At 37.1% G+C, this 23865-nt stretch overlaps 1 protein-coding gene across 3 annotated transcripts in view; it reads left to right on the top strand.

Annotated features, from left to right (window-relative positions):
• ARHGAP24 (Rho GTPase activating protein 24) overlaps positions 1 to 23865 on the top strand; it is a 654088-nt gene that overhangs the window by 532386 nt on the left and 97837 nt on the right. For all 3 annotated transcript variants that reach the window (XM_006885250.1, XM_006885252.1, XM_006885251.1), the window contains one exon: positions 20806 to 20928. In XM_006885250.1, coding sequence (XP_006885312.1) covers positions 20806 to 20928 — 123 coding nt within the window. The remainder of the gene's footprint in view (positions 1 to 20805; positions 20929 to 23865) is intronic.

The raw sequence follows: 23865 nt of genomic DNA, 5'->3' as shown, positions 1-23865 counted from the left end.
AACTCTCCTGTTCTTACTGGGATTAGTAACTGGGGAGTCTATGCTTGTTATACCACTCAGTCACATCCTTACTGGATGGCATACTGCTAATGGGCAAGAATTGTGTCTTAATCACCCTTTTATCTATGACTCTGAAATCATTTGGCAACTTGCATGTAACACTCTTCAAGATGAACTCACCAGAAAAGTGATGGTTTGTTACAACTTTCAGTATCATATAAAACTAGACCAACTCACAGCTGATGAGTCTGTTTTGACTCATAGTCATGATTTGGTTTCCAAGGCTGTAATTATTTAGAAAAGGAGAGAGCCCATCTTCATTTGTATATCTTAAGCATGTTCTAATAATGGGGCAGTTATTTGGAAAATATTTGAAAACAGTGAGCCTAGAAAAGAAGATCGTACACAGTAAGAGATAAAGAAGGAGCAGAAAAATAAAAGAGACTACTGTAGAAATAGGAAAACACTTAGAGCTCTGACATAGCCTGAAGGAAATTCAAAGCAGATAGAGACCAACTCCATATGAACACAGAAAATACAACTAGGTCAGGTATTCAAGCAATATTCATAATTAAACGCACATTCCTCTCTCCTTCAACACCACCACTTCAACTTCACTATACCCATCAAACCTCATTTCAAGTCACCTGTCTCCTCTGATAACATAATTTTGCTTTTCTTAAGTTCATGATAAATGGTAATTCTGACTTTTAATATCATGAATACTGTACTTGACTTTGTCTGGTTCTTTATAGTTTCTTTCCTTCATCACACGTTTTGTCTCCCTAAATAAGATTTTTTTTTTTTTTTTTGACTGGAGGTCCTATTTATTTGTTAGAGACAATGGCCTGGTGCACTGGGTGGTGGTCACCCTCCTGGCGAGGACCTCCAGCGAGAACCGTGGGTGGGCACCCACGGCTCAGCAGATTTTTTAAAAGTCCTTGGGAATAAACAGTATCTTACTTTTTTAAAAGTTCCTCACCATGCCTTGGTAGTCATAGACATTTAAGTACATAGTACCAAACTTTGTACTCTCCATGGAAATAGCTAGGCATTTAGACTTTTAGGGATGAGGGAAATGCTGTGATTTGAAGAGCTTTAATGGCCTAGTGATAAGAATTGGGCTATAATCCCAAAGACACACAGTATAAATCCACTAGCTTCTCCATGGGTGAAGGCTAGGCAGTCTCTTCCTGTGTAATTAACTGCCTCTGAAAACTCACTGGAGGGACATCTATGAGTCGGACCTGACTCAAAAGCTCACAAAACCAACGAAAATAAATCACTAGGGAACTCTTGTGGCCTAATAACCTAAACAACAGATCTGAACCCTGTCCTATTCTGTGCCATCTGACACACTTGAGCCTATTGATGTAGTCACTGTATCAGTTGACCTTCTTGAGTCTTTCACTGTTCCTCCAAGAAATAGCATCTCCTAACAGCATGCCCAAAGCATGTGAGACAGACTTTTCTCATCTTTGCCTCCAAGGAGCAGCACTCTGGGTATATACTTCTTTCAAGATGTATCTGTTTGTTCTTTTGGCCACCCATGGGATATTCAGTACTCCTCTCCACCACCATAGTTCAAAGCTATCAATCCTTCTTCTGTCATCCTTATTCATTACTCAGCTCTCAGTAGTATAGCAAGTGGTTGAAAAGACCATATCCTGAATCAGAATTTCTGAAATCTTCTGGAGAGAGTCAGGTTTTGCCATCTTCTAAAATACTGACAAGGCTAACCCTGGAGGGTGGATGAACTCCACTGAAGAGAAAGCGGTGACCTTAATCTTATCTTGCCTTCAACTCAGGGAGCTCTGATGATGTAGTCTGTAGGAAGTCACTCTGCTAACCCAAAGGTGGTACCTCTCTGATGGTGTGAATCCACCAGAGGCTCCAGAGGAGAAAGATGGACAATCTCCTCCTGTGCCTTTTACAGCCTCCTGAGCACCCCCTGGAGGGCCAGCTATGAGTTGATTCCAACTTGACAGCAAAGAGTTCCCGTTTTAGTTCAAGTTCAATTATAAGCAATTCTTAGTAAATAATTGGTTTCATGTGGCTTATCTTTTCCTGTAATGATGAATAAATTTATATGTATTTATTTTTTGCTCACTTTCTTCCCCTTCTTCATAGATATCATAAAGGATAACATATATCTATTACCCCTTTGATAACATTCTAATATCATATCTTTAAAAATGATCATATTTAGTAATCTTTTACTAGCATGGAGATTGTGCACACATCGCAGAAAAGTTGTATGTAGGGTCATTAAAAGTTGCAGTTAACTAGAAACACCTGATTTCAGCAATAATAATTTTTCATTAAGTGCTTTTAGGTATCTGGTCTTTAATAATATGCTGATCAATGTGTCTATCAGTATTTAAAGTTTATTTTAATTAGTTTGGAAAATATAAATGAATTAGGCAAGGTGCTCCCAAACAGTGACTGTTTTTCTGACTTCTAATAATGTCACACATTCCCAAGAGTGTTCATTTAATGTTAATTAATAAAGGCATAATAGACTGAACTGAACTGTGGATTCTGACTGATCACTCTCAATTTAAAATTATGAAAGACACAGCATCAGTCTTCCAGTGAGTAGAATAAAATTTTAATTCATTATAAGTGTCTAAGAAATTGAAAACTGTTAGGAATGCAAAGATTATATTTATAATAGATATGTAGGAAAATGCTTAGCAATCAATGAATACAATAAAAAACATTTAACAGCTTTTTTGTCTAGCTTTTCCACTGTCATTTTAAGAAATTTCCACTTAAATTCAGTTATCTAATGATTACATAGAAGCTAGGTAACTTATTTTAAAATATTATATTTATTAGTAAATTTATGATTATGGGAATTTTGAATACTTTGTTGCTACCCTGGCTGAGTTATCTATGCTAATTTTCTAAGTACAGTCACAATTGTGTAAGTTTTGGAAAGTTATTAAATATTTTTTGAGGAGTAGAAAGAAGTTCCTGAATGAATTCTAGATTGTTCAGCATTATGAATCCTGTAGGAGGGCTCAGTGACTTTTTTTAACATAGACTCTGGTGGTATAGTCTGCATGGAATTGATCTGCTAATCCAAAGGTGATGCTTCTGACAGTGCAAACCCACCATGAGCACCTCAGGAGAAAGATGAGCAGCTTCCTCCAGTGTGATTTACAGTCTCGGACCCCCTTCCCCTGCCAGGGGATCAGCTATGAGTCAGTTTTGACTAAAAGACAATGAGTTAAGAAGGTTTGATTTTGGTTTGGTTTTTTTAATATAAGGGTATGTTCTTATTTTTCCTGTTGTCAGAAAATAATTACTCCTAGTCACAGCTTTAAGAAAGAATTTCAGATTTTTATTCATTTAGCAACTTATTATTATTTAAAGTGAAAAAAATTACTTTTAAAAAATTAACTCTTGAAAATCTCCTTATAATAATTCTGATCTCATTAACCAGACTGTTGCTTTGTGCCGTCGAGTCACTTGCAACTTATCCCTATGTACCAGAGGAATGTAAAGTGATCCAGGAAGTATTAAAAGAAGATGGAAAGAATATACTGAGTCACTGTATCAAAAGGAATTGGAAGACACAGAAGAATTTCATGAAACAACATATGAGCAAGAGCCTATGGTGATGAAAGAAGAAGTTCAGCCTGCTTTGAAGGAAATGGCAAAAAATAAGGCTCCAGGAATAGATGGTATACCAATTCACATATTTCAGTTAACAGATGCTGCCCTGGACATGCTCACCAAGTTGTGCCAAGAAATCTGGAGAACGACCACTTGGCCAACTGACTGGAAGAGAACAGAATGTGGAAACTACAGAACAATCTCACTGATTTCACATGCAAGCAAGATTTTACTGAAGATTATCCAAAAACGACTGGAACAGCACATCAACAGAGAACTACCAGAAGTCCAGGCTGGTTTCAGAAGGGGTCGTGGTACTAGAGAGATTGTAGCTGATGTTAGATGGATCTTGGCTGAAAGCAGGGAATACCAGAGGAATGTCTATCTCTGTTTCATTGACTATGCAAAGGCATTTGACTGTGTAGATCATAACAAACTATGGCTGACTCTGAGAAGAATGGGAATCCCAGAACACTTGATCGTTCTAATGTGAAACTTATACTTGGACCAGGAGGCAGTCGTCAGAACAGAGCAAGGGAACACTGCATGGTTCAAAATTGGGAAGGGCCTCCACCAGGGATGCATCCTATGTCCATACCTTTACAACCTATATGCAGAACAGATTATCCGGGAGGCTGGGCTCTATGAGGAGAAAAGCGACATCAGGATTGGTGGAAGACTAACTCTAGATTGGAATGAGAAGAAAAGCATTTGTTGTAATCAGAGTAGGTGTGTTGGGAGACAGTGAGACTGGCACAGGATAGAGTAGGGTTTAAGGCTGTTTTACATAGAGTCACTATGAGTTGTGGGTAACTAACAACAACAACAACATATCAGAACCAATTTATAGTTACTCTCCATGGGATTTTCAGAGACAGTTAATCACATGGGAAGAGACTGTTAATCTTTCTTCCACAGAGCAACATTCCTTTGGTGGGGTTCTCAAGTCCTAACCTCTCTGGAGTTAACCTATAGTAATATGAATTTGATAAATTCCTGAGCATTACAAGTAATTTGTAACAATTAAAGGTTTCATTTTCTTTAAATATATGTGTGTGTATATACATATATACACATACACACACACATACATATATAGAGAGAGAGAGATTGGCACTTTGTTTTAGCCAAACATTCCTCAATACTACCTACATGTAATTTAATAACACATTAATTAAATGCTAAACTCACTAAGCCTTCAATAACAACTTTTACTGTACTTACAAACCTAGTAAATTATAATTAACATGTAACTTTAGTGATAAAGCTCAATTGATTTATGAAAGTAATAACTTATATTTTCCTAAATAGTTAAACAATATTTACACTAATTATCCTAGGCACTCATCTAACAAAGCAGACTTAGTTAACAAAATCTTCCTAAGCATTTAATAAATAAATACATACTAATATTTTACACCCAAACAGTTGGATTTTTTTTCTTAAAATCCACTGTTAATCAAGTAGAGTCAAATTTATAGAGACCTCAGTCTAGTTTCTGAAGCTACAAATCTTTATGAGGTCCTTTTCCTAAAAGCCTAACTCAGATCTCTGGCATGGAAGGCAAGAATTCTATCATTAAACTTCCATTGCCCTCATTCCTAACCTTAACCTCTTTATGTTATAGCTTCATACACTACCACCTCATACCTCAGTTCCTCTATATGTGACAATACATAGGATTTAAATAACTGAATATCCATAGTAACTTGTATGATGTATAGTCCATTTGATGGCACCTAACAATAACAATTACTGATGTCTCTTTATTTGGCCTAGTGGTAAGAGGCTGTGCTGTAATCCCAAAGGCATGGGGTTTTAATCTACCAGCTGCTCTGATGGAAAAAGATGGGCAGTCTCCTCCCATGCAATTTACTATATCTGAAAACCCACTGTAGATTCAACTATAATTTGGTTCCAACTCTATAGCATACAACAACAACAACCATAAACTTATGAACACATCTCCATCATTATTATCCTGGTCAAGTCAATGAAAAGAACTCTTTCAAAGTTGCCAATCTAGCCTACATTTCCTAACCCAGTGAGTTCCATGTTACCTGATCCAGTAAGCTCCGTATTCCTGTTCCAGTGGTCTATCCTCAGTCCTCACCTTCTTTGACTCAAGTACCATGAAAATCAACTGATCATTTAATTCAGCCTCTGTGCATCATTGACTATGCAAAGGCTTTTGACTGTGTGGGTCACAAGCAATGGCTGACTCTGAGAAGAATGGGAATCCCAGAACATTTGATTTGCTAATGCGAAACCTGTACTTGAACCAGCAGGCCATTGTTAGAATAGAGCAAGGAGACACTGCCTGGTTCAGAATCAAAAAGGGGATCCATCAAGGATGTATTTTGTCTCTATACCTTTTCAATCTGTATGCAGAACCGATCATCTGAGACGCTGGGCTGTAAAAGGAGGAATGTGGCATCAGGATTGGTGGAAGAATCATCAACAACCTGCATTATGCGGATGACACAACCCTGCTCCCTGAAACTGAGGAGGACCTGAAGCGTTTGCTGCAAAAGGTCAAGAACTGCAGCCTTCAATATGGATTGAAGCTCAACATCAAGAAAACAAAGATTCTCACCACTGGGCCAATTGGCAGAATCAGTATGGATGGTGAAGAGATTGAGATAATTAACAGTTTTAGTTTACTTGGTTCCACAATCAACACTCTTGGTAACAGCAGCCAGGAAATCAGGAAACAAATTGCATTGAGACAGTCAGCTGTGAAGGACCTCTCAAGAGTACTGAAGAGCAACAGTGCCAGGCTAGAGACAGGTGCACCTGATCCAGGCTATAGTCTTCACAATTATGTGCTATGCATCACAGAGTTAGACAGTGAATAGGGATAATAGAGAATTGATGCCTTTGAGCTGTGGTGCTGGAAAAGAGTGTTGAATAGACCATGGGCTGTTAGGAGAACAAACAGGTTTGTCTTGGAGAGGGTGAAGCTGGAGTGCTCCTTAGAATCCAGGATTCTGAAGCTTCATCTGACATATTTTGGGCATGTTGCAAGGAGGCACTGGTCCTTGGAGAGGGACATCATGTTTGGGAAAGTGAAGGGATGGCACAGGAGAGGAAGATCCTCGATGAGATGGATCGATTCTGCAATTGGGGTGGTGGGAATGAGTGTGTTTGAGACGGCGAGGTTGGCACAGGATAGAATGGCATTTAGGGCTCTTGTACATAGGATCACTATGAGTCGCAAGCGACTCGATGGTACATAACAATAAGAACAAAAACAAGACACAATTATCTATCCTTATGCTTTCTGCTTCTCTATCTTTACTGGCTAATTTTCCTTTTCTCATTCATTGAAAGAGTAATTCTCAGTTTTGTCCTTCTTTTTCCTCCAACCTAATAATAATACGCTCTGGGGTTCTTAAAAAAAAACCCCACACAAAACAACAATTGGATCCTTAGTCTCCAGTTTGGAGGTTCATGTGTGAAACAGTTGGATTCTTAAGGGTAGGTTCAAGTTGGGTGTAAACTATTTTTTAATTTCATTTACAGTCGTATGTGAGCTGATAGGTCATGTGTGAAGCTTGCAGCTCTTAGGCTCAGTGTTAACTGTATTTGGGAAGAAAATTCTTCTAAGGGGTACAGCACAGGTCTGTCAGCTTGCTGTACTGAGACAACATGGGTTTGCTGTGATGTTGAACACTGTGGCACTGGTGTGTCAAATGTCATAATGGTTCCACATGGTGAACGCCTTGGTGGAACTCCAAGTTTAAGTCATGTTTGGAAGCAGAAGTGGCATCCACTTCCTAAGCAACATGCCTCTGGAAACTATGAACTTAGAGAAACTAAAATAGTTATAGAACAGGGTTTAGATCTTTTGTTCATAGGGTCATTGTGAGTCATGCTTACCTTGATGGCACTCAACAACAGCAAATATGTTATTATTTAATCCAAATATAGACTTGGACTCTGAATTAAAGATTTTGTTTTATCTATTTATCTGTCCTCACAAACTACAATAATGACTAACATTTAACAAATGCTTAGTATTGTTTTTGTTGATTGCCATTGAATCAAGCACAATTAATAGTGACTCTATGAACAGAATGTCCAAAGCCTTTCAATAACTATCAACATTTACCAAAATTCATAGTTTCCAAAGTCATGTTGTTTAGGAAGTAGATGCCACTCCTGCTTAATACTGTTGCTATTGTGTAAAATGGAGTCAGAATTGATGCATAGGTGATCCTCCAGTGGGTTTTAAGAGGCAGTTTAATCACACAGGAGGAGATTGCCCATCCTTCTCCTGTGGAGCAGCTGGTGGATTTGAACCGCGTGCCTTTGGGATTTGGAATAAATGCTCCATTTCAAAATACAGGATTATTGTAAAATCCAAATGTTTCAGAGAATATAAATATAAACTATATACAGGAAATCACTCTGCACAAAGTTTTATTAGTAGTAGTATTACATATTTCTAATAATTAAAAACAGTGACATTTATAAGGTAAAAGGTATTTTAAAAATAGATCAAATTATTATAATCTACATTTTCAAAAGTAGTGTGCACATTTCCAAATTTAATATTCTGTTTAACTCAAGATACTTCTGTGGAGTAGGAAAAAAATATTCTTATGCAGTGACTCTATATTCAAATTCTGAAAGTCCCAATGTTTGCTCTGATAAAAGTGTGATATCTTTAATGCATGAGGCCCACAAATTTGTTCAACTCAGTAAACTCAACTTGAATGACATGTCCTTGCAAAACTAGTTGCAGAGTGTTAATCATTTACAATTCAAATAAGCAATTAAATAAGTTATATGATCCATAGCTTTAGAGTTTAGTACTTTCTGGCTGAATGGCTTTCACTGACAGGATAAGACATGGATATAAGCTAATAGGATGAGTGTGGTTGCAATATATGAATTGGAAAATGCATAACCTCTGTCTCCTGTAACAGTTTCTACATACAAGAATTGTCAATTGCCATCAAATGGACAAATTTCACTATGCATCAGAATCTCTTACTTTACATCTTCAAACAGATTACTGGCTTTCAAATCTAGAATTGCTTACTTGGTTGGTCTGGGTTGAGGGCTAAGAATCTGCATTTTTAACCAGTTGCAATGTGGTACTGATGCTACATCCTATCTTCCTGGGCAGGCACTCTCAAGTTCAATCACTCTATTAGATAATCTGCACTAGAAAATTTGTCATCATGTTTATGGAAAGTATAACAGTAGTCTGTTAATCCCAAGGAAGATGTATTGACCTCTGTGACAGTTCAAATCCACCCATGGCTCCATAGGAGAAGGGTAGGGAGTCTTCGCCTGTGTGATTCATAGCCTCTGAAAGCCTGCTGGAAGATCAGCTGAGGGTCTGTTCTGAATCCATGGCAATGAGTTCGACTCTGAAAACATAAACATAACCAAAATATGTCTTCATTACATAAGGGTTATTTTGTCCAACTTAGTTATTCAGGGTTTCTTATTCTAACTAGGATTTCTTTTTCTTACTAATTTTTCTAAAGATCCAAGTCAACCTTTGAATTGCTAAATGATATTCTGACATAAAAAAATAGTTTTCATTTTAGATTCATCTGAGACAACAAACATTCTACATTCCTTTTTGCCTAGGAATAGCATTTCACGTACTTTGAGTTCTAAGTTATTACATTTTCTTAATGGCTCCAGTTTAAGATTCTCATCCTGACCATCATTGTTGGAGAAAGACTGATCTGAGTGTGTAATTGTCTATTCCACTTGCATTCCTCCTACAGTAGTCAGTTAATATCCTCAATTCATTGATCTCCCAACCTAAAGTAACTAAATTAGAAGATGACATATATTGTATGCCCTTTGACATTGCTAAGGAAATGCTCTATCATTATATCTTGGAAGATTTAATCAGAAGCATTTAATTGAGATGCCAGAAAGGAAGTGACTAGATTCTATACCTTTGACTTACGCAAAATACAAAGTATCTTGTTTGGTTTAAATTGAGATCCTAATGCCTTCCCAGTGTAATATGAAAAAATAAAACATGATAAAGTTTACCATTCTTACAAGTATGCTAAAGCACAAATAATACACATTCTTAGAATTTTAAAATTAGCCAATCTGATGTTTTAAAAGTTCCATTAAAATTTAAAAGAAAATTTCCTATATTTCTACTTTTAAAAATAAACTGGCCAACCCAGTGAAATAGTGGGTTACCTGATGGACTCTTAATTCAACAGTTTTCAGTTCAAGTCTACCTGCTGCACCACAGAAGAAAGATAAGGATCTGCTCTTACTAAGATGTATGACTTTGACATTCCAAAGGAGGATTTCTGTGAGTGGATTTGACTCAACAAGGTAGTGAGTTTGATTTTAGCTTTTAAGTTGTTCTTTATAAAATGACTTTCCTTTAAATATACGCAGAATAATATTTTTTTCCAAACTTGATCTAACTTCCTGCATTAGAAAGGTTTTAATTTATAGGGAGGGAAGTGAAAATTCAAATTATTATAAATAAGAATAATAAGACAGCAATGTGTATTATGCCCTAAGCATAATTTAAAATATTCAATGATAATTAATTCATTCTTATCCTTTAGTTTAGAGATTTAAAATTCTTGAAAAATTATGCAAATTTAAACCTTTTTCTGTTGACTGTTGTTGTTGTTGTTAGGGGTTAACGAGTCGAGTATGACCCATAGTGACCCTATGAACAACAGATTTGAGCCCTGCTCTACTCTGTGACATCCTTCCACTTCCTGACACACAGGAGCCCATTGTGGCAGTCATTGTGTCAATCCATCTCGTTGAAGGTTTTCTTCTCCTTACCAGCCCTCTGCCTTTCTGACCATCATGTCCCTCTCCAAGGAATAACCCCTCCCAGAAACATGCCCAGGTATGTGAAGTGAAGCTTTATCGTCTTTGCCTCCAAAGAACACTCTGGCTCGACTTTCTCCGAGACCTATTCTGTTAACTAATACATATTAAAATATGCTTCTTTCACTATTTTAGAATTTAATCATTCAGGAAGATATAGTTACACAAATTATTCACAAAGCATAAAAATATTTAATCTCAACAAAGCACAAAAATTGATATGAAAAATGGCTATATTATTTTTAATGTCCTATCCATTTTTTCTTGACTTTTTTGTGAGCTAAGTAATGTCTTATTACTTTTTACATTTACTTTTTGCAAGGAAGGTTGTGTCACCTGCATAACATAGGTTTTTGATGAGTCTTCTTCTAACTCTGATGCCACAATCTTCTTCATATAGTTTAGTTTCTTGAATAATTTGCTCTTTATACAGATTTGATAGGTTGGGAGAAAAGATACAACCTTGACACATTTTTCCTAGTTTTCAGTCATGTAAAGAACATCCAATGGACTGCCAAAAGACCAAACAAATTTGTCTTGGGTAAAGTGCAGCTGGAGCACTTTTTGGAGGCAAAGATGATAAAAGTTTCACTTTACATACTTCAGGCATCTTGCTAGAAGGAGGGGTATTCATTGGAAAAGGACCGTGGTGCTTGGAAATGCAGAGGGCCGGTGAAAGGAGAGGAAGACCCTCAACCAGGTGGATTGACACAGTGATATATAGTCATAGGATCGATAGGGGCTTATAATATCTTGCTTGTTTTTCACATAATGTTATATGTTTGCAAATTCTATGCTCCATAAAAGGGACATTTTTTTCTCCATCTCAGTCAATTTTCACTGAGAGGCTTCAGCATTATCTTCTTAGTTTGCAATTCAATTTATCATTAGAATCTTGTTATCCACAAATTGATAACTTAAATTTGCGTAAAATAATACTTGTCTTTTATTGATTAGGCACTGACATTTGAATTTTTAGGTAAAATTGAGAAGAATGGGAATCCTAGAACAACTAATTGTGCTTCAGCAAAACCTAGACACAGACCAAGAAGCAGTTGTCTAAAGAGAACAAAGAAACATTGTTATTGTTGTATAGCAACCCTATAAACAACTGATCTGAACCCTGTCGTATCCTGTGCCATTCTCACCCCTTACTGATGCAGTAGACCCATTTCAGCTGTCACTGTGTCAATCCACCTGGTTGAAGGTTTTGTTCTGTCTTCACAGACCCTCTGCATTTCCAAGCATCATGTTCCTCTCCAAGAAAGAACTTCTAACAGCTTGCATAAAATAAACAGCATTTGAAGAACTTGCTGCAAAAGATAGAAGATTGAAGCCTTCATACAGACTAGGTCTCATAATTAAGAAAATAAAAATCATCACACATAGACCAATAGGCAATATTATGATAAATGGAAAAAAAATGTTGAAGTTGTCAACAATTTCATTTTCCCTGGATCTACAATCAACAACAATGGCAATAGCAGTCAAAGAGTCAAAAGGCTTCTTATATTGGAGAATCTGTTGTTAAGGACTTCTCCAAAGTGCTAAAAAGCAATAATGTCAGTTTAAGGACTGATTCAAGGCATTTTCAGTTGCTCTGTGTGCATCTGAAAGTTGGATGATGAATAAAGATGGCATGGGAAGAATTGGTGTCTGAGCTGTGGTATTGATGAAGAGTGTTAAGTATCTCAGGGACTGTGGAACAGCAACAAATTTGTCTTGGAGAAAGTGCAATTAAAGTGTTCCTTAGAGGCAATGATAGTGAAACTTAGTCTCTCATACATCAGGCATGTTGTCAGGAGGGGCAGTCTTGGGAAAAAAGATTTTATTTGGGGAAAGGCAGGGGATCAGAGAAAGAGAAAGACTCTCAAGTTAAAATAGCACAGTGATTGTAACAATGATCTTGAATATGGCAGAGATAGAGAAGGTGGAGCTGGATTGGACAAGGTTCAGATGTAGGTTCATAGGTTGCTTTGAGGCTTAGTTTATTCAGTGGTATACAACAAAAACAACAGAGAAAATAAGAACTTTTAGTTGAATAAATGAAAATTAATAAACCTATTTATGACATTGATATGATTCTTGTAGTCGTAAAAAAATGAATGGTACAAAAGATTTTGTTTGGCTTGATTTGGAATTGGGAATGAGGAAATATTTCACCCTTGAAATTATTAACAGCATTAAAGGTGCTCATTGAAATGCCCTTGGGCCACCAACCTGATATAAACTCTGCTTGGAAACTATTCAAATGTTCATGACCTCAGTTTACCTGGGACAGCTTGCAGTGGAGTTTAAATACAGCTAAGTAATTCACAGTATAGCTTTCTTTTTTGTCCCCTCAGAATTAAGTATACATCATAAATATATCATTTCTGTGAAATTATTTTTGTCATTTATATTTTTATATTGATAATTTATAATTATATTTCCCCAAGGTAAAATAACAAAAGTTTATTTGGTTTATTATTTTTCGAATGTTTTACACAATAAGTGCAGATAAACATTTCATTATCAATGTATTTTTGAAACATAATGCCAACAATGTTGTTGGTATATACCATTGAGTCAGAACTGACTCATATACCCTCCAAAAACTTTACAGAGGCAGTGAATAGCATGGGAAGAGGTTACCCATCTTCTTCCTCCCATCATATATAATGATAGCAATCCCTTTACCACTAAAAAGATTAAAGATTGAACAATTACAAAATTTAACATTTTCTCAGTTACTAGAAAAAAATGAGAGAAGTTTTATAGATAATTTAAGAAAACTCAAAACTAATATCATTAAAGCAGCCCTAAATTAATTTAGCGTTGGTGTTGTTGTCAGGTGCCATCAAGTCAAATATAACAGATATGAACTCTGTCCTATCCTTTGGCTCCTCACTGCCTGACACACTTGAGCCCATTGCAGCAGTCACTGTGTCAGTCGATCTGGTTGAGGGTCTTCTTGTCTTTAACCGAAGCTCCCCCTTTCCAAGCATGATGTCCCTCCTCTCCAAGGAATAGCCTCTCTCCTAGCAACATGTAGCAGATGTATGTAAGACAAAGCTTTATCATGCCTCCAAGGAACACTCTGGGAGCCCTGTCTCTAAGACTTATTTGTTCTTGTGACAGTCCACAGGATATTCAGTACTTTTCTCCAACACCACAGCTGAAAGATAACTATCTTTGGATGTGAGGGTGATCTGGCTGTGACATCTGTCACCCTATTGATTGCCAGGGTTGATTTGGCTGATCTGGCTGGGTAGGCAGGTGTCTCCTTCCTCCCTCACCGATCCATGTGCAACCCTCTCGAAGCTATGCACTTGGTTGACGAGAACTATCATACTCGATACAAGGAAGACCATCCTTTGGTCAAGGGTATAGAGTAGCTGCACTTCCCTGCTAGAACCTCCAAAAAAGTGCTCAAAGATTACTATCTTTATATTCACATTGACTTTTTATTGTGGAGTACTTTTGTGACCTTACGTTTTTTTATCCTTGCTTCTGAGTGATTTTCTTTTTCTAACTCTAACATTAATATGACTTTTCTAATTTTAAAATTATTTTTCGTGTTTCTGGAATAATATCTAAAGAAAACATGTTTGATAACTGGAAAAATACAAAAAGACAACAACAACAACAGTTCCCAAAGCCACCTTTATTGATGTTGTTATTAGATGGCATCAAGTCAACTTTAACTCATAGTGACCCTATCAACAGAGAGAGAAACCTTTCCCTATGCTATACCATCCTAAAAAGTTGGCCATTTTGGAGTCCATTGTTGTGATAATTGTGTTGGTCCATTCTGTAAGGGTCTTCTTCTCATCTACCATTTTCTTGACAAGTATGATCTCTTTTTCCAAGAACTGAAGTCATGCCCAAAATATGTGAGACAGTGTTTCACCATCCTTGCCTCAAAGAGCAGCCTAGTTGCACTTATTCTGAGACAGTTACTTTCCTCCTGAGAGTCCGTCATATATTCTGTACACTGTGCTGACACCACAAAGTGCCAGCCTCAACTTTACATTTGAATTTCCTGGCTCCAATCCATTGGTGTCACTACCTTCGTGTTATTTAAATGCAGGATTTTCAATTTAATTTCCTTTCAAAGGAGGCATAAAAATGTTTCTTTTTTTTCCAGGAAACTGCCGAAGAATCTCCTTGTGCTTTATTAAGTAAACAATTGCATTTCAGTAGAGAATATTAAAACATTATAGTGTAAAATGGAAGTCTCCTTAAATGAAATAGTTACTAGATTATTAATAGCAGCTTGTTTATCTATATGTGTATTTAACTCAGTGGGAGTTACTACAAATAAAAGAAGTCACTAAGTCTTAAAAAAAAAAGACTGCATATTTCTGTCTAGCATCTTACCATTTACCTGGCTTGGTATTTTCCATGAACATTAAGCTATACATTATTGGTGGTACCATGCAGTTGAGTGTGATTCATAGCCACCCTATGAACTACAGATCTGAACCTCTTCTATCCTGTGCCATCCTCATAATTTCTGACCACTTAACGCTATTGCAGCAGTCACTATGTCAATTAATCTGGTTGAAGGTCTTCTCTTTCTCCAATTTTCTACTTTTCCAACACCTTTTAAACACTATATTAGATTGAAACCTGAATTTGCTTTTGTGTTAAAAAATTTTGTGGTTTCATAATGATTTGTTAGTTGCTTCATATTAATAATCTTACCATGAGAAATATTTCCTATATTCCTTAATGTGTCATTTCCAACATTTATCTTAAAAAATATTTTTTTGCAAATTTGTCCATCAAAAAATCTGATCTGAAACAATTATTGCAAAAAGTCAAGGACTATAGTCTTTAATATTAATTAAAACTCAACATCAAAAAGAACCACAAAATTCTTACCATCAGGCCAATCGGCAGCACCATGAAAGATAGAGAAAAGATTGAGATTGTTAACAACTTCAGCTTTCTTGGCTCCACAGTCAGCACTCTTGGCACCAGCAGTTAGCAGATTAAAGAAAAATTAATTGCTTTAGGGAAATCTGTAGTCAGAGACCTTTCCAGAGTGTGAAAGAGCAATGATGTCAGACAGGAGAAAGCGTGCACCTGATCCAGACCATAGTCTTGGCAATCACTTGCTATGTGTCAGGAAGCTGGACAATGACTGAGGAAAACAGAAGAAAAATCAATGCCTTTGAGTTGTGATATTGGATCAGAGCATTCAACATACCATGTACTTTCAATAGAACAAACAGGTCTGTGCTGGAGAGTGTAAAAATAAACTGCTCCTTGGAGGCAAGGATTTTCAAACTCCTCACATGCTTCGAGCACATGGCCAAGAGGAATCGGTCTTTGGAGAAGGACATCATGAATGGAAAGGTGGAGAGACAGCTTAGGGGAGGAAGACGCCTGATGAGATGGATTGACACAGTAACTAGGATAATGTGAGTAGGTGTATCAGAGTCAGTAAGATTGACTCAGGATAGGGCAGGGTTCAGAAATATTGTGCATAAGGTCTGAATCACAGGCAACTTGATGACACATAAAAACAACAACAATAAAAGCAACAGCAACGAGTCATACTTGACTCAACAGATAGTAATAATAATAATAATAATAAAACCACTATAGGATTGCTAAGAGGTTAAACCAGTGTGATAGCAACAAGTTGATTGTTGATTGCTTACCTCTGACCCTAATTTCTCTAAAAATTAAATCTTAAGGTTACTTATTTCAATTTTACCTTGTATTGATTAGTAAGGAGTTGTACTACCAACCCCAAAAGTAGATAATTCAAATCCACCAGTTGCTCTGCAGAAGAAATATGGACAGTCTCCTCCCATGTGTTTTACTGCCTCTGAAAACCTGCCAGAGGATGGGCTATGCCTTGGTTCCAATATGACAGTATATACCAGCAACCTTAGATTATTGCTTTTGAAAATATTTTAGCTTCACAAATGCTTAAAGGAAAAGCACAACAAAAGAACGAATTAAAAAATAAACAACAAAAACCCCTTGTAAATATTTAACATAGAGTGTGAAACTTGATCTTCATGAAACAGACTAAAAACACATGCCCTGTACTTCACTTACTGAGTTCCCTATTATATAGAGGTTTTCGTTTGCTCCTTTTCAAGGTTCAGTAGCATACTCTTAGAACTGAAGGAGTATAAGAAAGAATGGCTGACCTCTCCAGTTAGCAACCACCAGTACTGAGTACAAAGAATCTAGTTCATTTATAGGCAGTTTCTGGAAGTCACAAGTTGTCCAGAAGCTTTTAGAGTTTCCACATTGTTTTCCCTCTGTTACTAATAAATACACAGTGGAGTCAAGATCTGTATCTCTAGGTAATCCAGGGATGGAATTCCATATCTTTGATTGGCAGCCTAAATGAGCTTTAGGGTCAGACACATGGCATTGCTGACAGAGATAAAGAATCAAATGAGAAGTCAGAAGATAATGGCTAGTTGCGCTCCTTTTTCCAACTGTCAGGGATGAACACTCCAGCAGCTGTCATTAACTCTTCTTACTAAGGCTGCCTCTGCCTGGGCTAGGGGTGACACAGCAGGATATTGCTGTCTGAATTGCCAAGCATTCGTCAGGCAAAGTCAGTCATTAAAATATTCTGATTTCAACTTTTTTTATTAGTACTGTGGATCAGAATAAATTGTGCTGTGCCATGCCAAATGAATATTTTTTTTTCTTTTGTCATCTAGGTATTTCTGCCACTCATGTGTCATGCAGCCTTGCATCTACACATTAATTTGTGGTGTTTTTCCATATGTATGCACTATATACTTTTGATATATAGATCTGTGTCAAATAGGATGACATTTGCTATTTATGTGCATACAGTTGACTAATTCCTAAGCATTTAAGAGGTGTATTTATGAGGTCTATTTAATTTAATGTCTTTTATACATTGGGAGAGGTAGGTATAAGTTAAATGAGAAAGAACATTTTCACAATATCTATTTTAACCTATAATAGTCCTAATATTTTCATTCTTTGGGAAAATCTGCTTTTAGGGACCTCACCAGAGTACTGAAAAACAATGATCACTGTCTGGAGATTAAGAGACTAAGGTGAGCCTGATTCAGGCCATAGTCTTCAAAATTACTTGCTATGCATTAGAGAGATAGACAATAACTAGGAATGATAGAAGGAGAGTTGATGCCTTTGAGCTGTGGTGTTGGAGAAGAGTAATTAATGTACAGTGAACTCCTTGGAGAACAAAAAGGTTCATCCTTCTTGTTGTTGTTGTTATTGGCTGTTGAATCACCCTACTCATAGCAACCCTATGTACAACAGCTTTGAAGCCTGTCCTGTCCTGAGCGGGTATCATTTAATCCTACACACCTACTCCCATTGCCCTACTTACTGTATCATACCACCTCATTCAGGGTCTTCTTCTCCTGTACTGTCTCTCCATTCTTCTGAGCAAGATGTCCTTCTCCAAGGGTCACTCCTTCCTGGCCACATGCCCAAAATATGTGAGAAAGAACTTCAAAATCCTAGCCTAAAAGGAGAAACTTGGTTTCAGCTTCTCCAAGACAGACCTATTTCTTTTCTTGGCAGTCCATGGTATAATCAAGACACTTCTCCAGCACCATAACTCAAAGGCATCAATTCTTCTGTCATCCTTGGTCATTATTCACCTCTCTGGTGCATAGCAAGTAATTGCGAAAACCATAGCCTGAATGAGGGGCACCTTAGTCTCTAGATTGACATCGTTGCTTTTCCATACTCTAGAAAGGTCCTTGACAGCACATTATACCATACAATTCTCCTTTAGGTTTCCTGACAGCTGGTGTTAGGAGTGTTGATTGTGGAGCCGAGCAAACTGTAACAGTTAACAACCCCAATCTCTTCTCCATCTATCATGGTACTGCCAGTTGTTCTATCATGGTGCTGTGTGGTTCAAAATCAGGAAGGGAGTGCATCAGGGATGCATCTTGTCTCCATATCTTTTCAATCTACATGCACAGCTGATCATTCAGGAGGCTGGGCTTTATGAGGAGGAATGTGGCATAAGAAATGAAGGAAAACTCATCAACAACTTTATTTTATCCAGATGACACAATCTTGCTTGTATAAACTGAACAGGACCTAACATGCTTGCTGCAGAAGGTCAAGGACTGTAGTCTTCAATATGTATTGGAGCTGAATATCAAGAAGACAAAGATTCTCACTACTGGGCCAATTGACAGCACCATGATAGATGAAGAAGAGATTAAGGTTCATCCTTAAACTGCTGCTCCTTGGAGCAAGGATTCTGAAGCTTCATCTAACATACATTGGGCAAGGAGGGATCAGTCCTTGGAGAGGAACATCATACTTTTTTTTTTCATATTTAATCTTTTTAATAGGCTCCATGCAGGACATCTTTAACACATGAAACACAACAGGATATTTTTTTTCTTCCAGTATTAAAAAAAGACATTCAAAACATTTTTTTAAGCTCTTCTATATAATTAGGGTGGTGATTTCATACTAGGAACATCATACTTGAGAGAGTGGAGGGACAGTGCAAGAGAGGAAAACCCTCAATGAAATAGATTGACTCAGTGACTGGGGTAATGGGGTAGGTGTGTCAGAGACAATCAATTTGGCACAGGAAAGAGCAGTATTCAGAGCTGTTGTACATAGGGTTGCTGTGAGTCACAAGTGAGTCGAAGGCATAACAATTTCAATTTAACTTACAAAATCTTTGCAATGTATGAATTATTATTCCTGTTTTCTTCCATTTGTTACTGTGACTTCAGTGCAAGTTTACAAAGCATACTGGGTTTTCATTAAGCCATCCATACATATTTTTTGTAAGATTAATTATCATACAATGTTTCTTGTATATTGCCTTTCCATTCACTCATTTTAATAAGTGTCTATTATCTTGGCCCCACCTTTTGCCCTTCCCAGGTGTATTAAAATTCAATATCTTAATTCAAACTGCTCAAATGGTTGATTTAAAGTGTTTTTTTTTCACTATTCTGACCTTCTGTTCTATAATTTTGCCAATGCTAGGATAGTTATACTATTCTACCTAGATTACTTGAATCAAATTAAAAAGTCACAAACTCAGTTGTCTATAGTTTTCAGAACTCTGTTAATTAGGTTGAGTGCGTAGGAATGTGAAATGGAATCTGTTTAGAGAGACTCCAATTCTTCTTAAAGGTACTCAGTGTCACTTAAACACAAATAGAAAAACAACAATATAAACCAAAACACTTCTAGAATGTTTTCTCAACTCAAAGCTGCAAGTTTATAACATTTAGTGAGAGCTAAATGTTGATAGATAATTTCAGTACCTTAAGAAAATGGTGTAATAAAACTATATTACTAGAATCCAGCTATGTACTAGCTTATTTTCTTAATTATTCTTTGTGTGAACAACCCTCCATTTTTCTAAGCTGCAAACACTGAGGTTTGTCTTCAAAAATGCTCCTTTTTAAATACAATAAAATATAAGGAAATTGATGTTTCAGTACCTATTTCAATCATTATCCCAGTTTTATGAAGAAAAAAAAATCTTTAGAGAAATAGAAATGTCTGTAAAACATCATAAGACATTAAGTCCCCTGCTTCAAAAATCTATCATTTCAAAGTTGGTATTAGAGGTTATGAAAAGTTTTCAAGTTAATGGAGTTATTCTTTGGGGAGAAAGTAATAGATTCCATGAACCTCGAGTCATGAGGATCTCATTGGAATTTTCTAAAACACATTAGAGTTGTGAGCGCCACCTGGGTTGTGGACTTAGCTCTCTACAGTGTCTGAACACCTTTGTTCTTCCTTCAGCTTTATTTGTTTGTGCTTCTGAACAAGTGATCTGAGGGGAATTGTTTCACTTCTCTGACTGAGATAGAGGAGGATCTCATTTTTTCTGTGTTTCTTTTCCCTTTGGTAGAACTGCAACGGTTTGCCACTGACCTCACTGTGAATGTGTTTAAATAGTGTTTATATGGCTCAGTACTTATTTTAAATTCAAATCCAAGCAGCTGCATACCCCACTATTTCAACTTCTCCATCTCTTATTTTGTTTTTGCTCTTTTCCCCCTATTCAGCAGCTTGGTGTAAATAGATGGATTATGAGTTAATGCAGGCCTCTGGGTTGTTGCTAGGACAAAAAGCCAGGCTTTGTTTGGGGAATTACATTTGTTCCCCAGATTTCTCCTGGAAATCGGAGTCTTTTCCTTTTAAAACATATTTTCCACTCCAATTCTGAGACCATGGTAAATATGTCCACCTCATCGGGTAGAATTCCATACTAGTAGGATCTGCATTGGACAAACTCCTAGAGATTAGCCTAGAGGCTGGTGAGCAGAGCCTTTAACTGAATGCACACTCATGTATTCCTGACTTTCACAGGAGGAGATCGTGTGCGGATGACTGCAAATCATGAAAGCTACCTCCTCATGGCGAGTACCCAGAATGACATGGAAGACTGGGTGAAGTCTATCCGCCGGGTGATATGGGGACCCTTTGGAGGAGGTGAGTACCTGTCAAAATGAATGGGAAAAGAAAGTCAAGTCTTTTTCCTTTCCCATAGCTTATGTAACTATTAGTTCTTATTTCCAAATGCATAAATATTACAATAGTAAACAATCCAACACTATTGTTAGATATATAATACTTGTTGTTGTTATGTGCTGTCAAGTCACCTGTGACTCACAGCGACCCTGTGTACAACAGCTCTGAAGCCTGCCTTGTCTTGAGCAAGTCTCACTGACTAAGTTACTGTACCAATCCATCTTATCTGGGAGTCTTCCTTTCCTGTGCTGTCCCTCCACCCTTCCAAGCATGATGTTCTTCAAGGACCGGTCCCTCCTGCCACATGCCCCAATTATGTGAGATGGAGCTTCAAAATCCTAGCCTACAAGGAGAAACTTGGTTTCGCTCTCTCCATATGATAATTAGATAGCTAGTATAGATAAAATGTTCTATTATAGGCTATACCTGTGAATATACTCAACTATAAAAAAAGGATGGTTTTCAGTTTTTTTAAAAACATTTCGGTTGTAGCACTTCTCTCAATGAACAATTTTGGAAAGGTACTAGAAATGTGGACTCACAAGGAATGTATTGATATGGGAAAGGTCTTCCAATTTTTTGGAAGGAATCTGATCTTGTATATCTCAATTTTATCAAGGAGGAATTATAAAGCTTTGCATCAGAAACAAATGATTTCTGAGTGATAATGAAAATTATTGGATGGATTAGTTAATGTTTGTGGATTTGTTACTAATGTTTAAAGTATCTTAGTTCTGTGAAGTTTCAAGAAGGTATCACATAAATAATAAACTTAAAGGTTATTTGAAGAGAAACACAGGAAGACAAAATGAAAGATGTAATCTTACTCTTTGAAGGAATTTAAAATCTGATGCAATCATAAAAACACTTAAATTTTCAATAAATGATATCAGAAAAAAACCAAGAACCTAAAAATATTTGCAACTAACATTTTTCCAAGTACATAAGCCTAATTCATTTATGCTGGACTTGAAACAAAATTGTATCAGAATGAAATTCATATTTAGTGAGCTATGATTCCCATATTTATTTTACCTTCTCTATTATCTGTTGTTCATGTCTCGAATTCAGAGAATGAATTTTACTTTTCTTACCTTATTAAGTGATTTTAGGGTCCGTTGATCATTTCAGTACCACGCAAGCGTGAATGCTTATTTAAAAACGACAAAGAGTTACGTAAAATAAAAAGTGCTCCTTGGTACATTCTCTATTTGTCAGCAGTATCTTCAGTTAAAGGGGTAGCATAGGACATAATGTGTTGCATGCTAACTGATTCTCCATGGTTTGCATCCAATAGCTGCTCTTTGAGAGAGAAATGGATAGTCCCGTCGCATAAAGATTTGCAGTCTTAAAAAGCCCACAGAGGGTAGCAAGAGGATAGACTTGATGGAGAGGGTTGGATTTGGCTTTAAGTTTTGTCTCGTTAGGAGGAATGGAGGTTTGTGAAAACTGGGTCATTATCCTGATGTATGCTGGTGTCTCTAGGGGAAAAGACTTCTGTCTATCACAAGGAAATGATTTTTTCAAGGTTCTTGTTACTTATAAAACTTTTGCACTGCTGTCCTGTTGGAGCTGACTCCTCCAGCAGGCTTTCAGAGGCATGCACTTAGTTGCTGGTGGATTTGGATGACCAGATCTGCTACTGTTGGGTTAGTAACAAAATGCCCTCCAGACTATGACATCAGAGCTCGTTTCGTCTAAGGATACTTTTCTCTTTCCCTCTGTCCTCAGATTTCTGGAGCTCTTGAATATCCTTAGTACCTACTAAATGAGGGATCTTTGCTGAGGATTTATTTCCATTGTAATTGGTTTGTTAGGGACAGGCATTTTCCCTCATTCTCACCTGTTTGTTCTTTTCTCCAGGTAAATGAATGTAACTCAATTAGTTCCTCTGAGTAAGTGAACATAACATGTTGTACCAGCCTAGAAACGATAAGCATGACTCTTTAAATGCCTGACAAGGAAGGGATACACTAGTAGTATATTGACTTCCACACTTTATCCTGTAGAACACATTGTAGATACTGTAGAAATATTTTTTAAAAACAGAAAATTTTTGCTTCAAGCAATCACAGTGAAAACAGTTCTCCAAAATAATTAATCATAGCCTTCCATCTCTGTTTAATTGAAGTTGTTGGTTTTATGTGCCATTGAGTCTCCTGTGACCCATAATGACCCCATGTACAGCAACTCTGATGCCTGTCCTATCTTGAGCCAGTCTCACTGACTCTAACACACCAACCCCCATTGCCCCAGTTACTGTATCAATCCATCTTATCTGGGATCTTCCTCTCCTGCACTGTCTCTACAACCTTCTGAGCATGATGTCCTTCTCCAAGGACTGATCCCTCCTGGCCATGTGCCCAAATTATGTGAAACAGAGCTTCAAAATTCTAACCTCCAAGGAGAAACTTGGTTTCACCCGCTGCAAGACAGACCTATTTGTTTCTTAGTAGTCCATGGTATGTTCAAAACTTTTCTCCAGCATCACAACTCAAAGGCATCAATTCTTCTGTAATCCTTTGTTATTATCAAGCTCTCTGATGCATATCAAGTAATTGTGAAGACTGTGGACTGGATGAGACACACCTTAGTCTCTAGACTGACATCATTGTTTCTCAGCACTCTGGAGAGGTCTCTGACAGCAGATTTTTCTAATGCAATTCTTCTTTTGATTTCCTAACTGCTGGTGCCAAGAGTGTTGATTGTGGAGCCAAGAAAGCTGTATCTATTAACAACCTTACCAAAATGGATGTCAGAAGAGACTCTGAAGATTTCACTGGAGCGTAGAGAAGCCAAAACACAAGGAAGAATTCAAGATACTAAAGAGCTGAACAGAAGATTCCAAAAGGCTGCTCGGAATGACAAAGCAAAATACTACAATGAAATGTGCGAGGA

Source organism: Elephantulus edwardii, unplaced genomic scaffold (genome assembly GCF_000299155.1).
Source record: "Elephantulus edwardii isolate Elephantulus edwardi_28Jun2011 unplaced genomic scaffold, EleEdw1.0 scaffold00042, whole genome shotgun sequence".
Classification (NCBI taxonomy): domain Eukaryota; kingdom Metazoa; phylum Chordata; class Mammalia; order Macroscelidea; family Macroscelididae; genus Elephantulus; species Elephantulus edwardii.
Note: the sequence above shows the minus strand (reverse complement) of the source record. Positions and strands in the feature narration are given on the sequence as shown.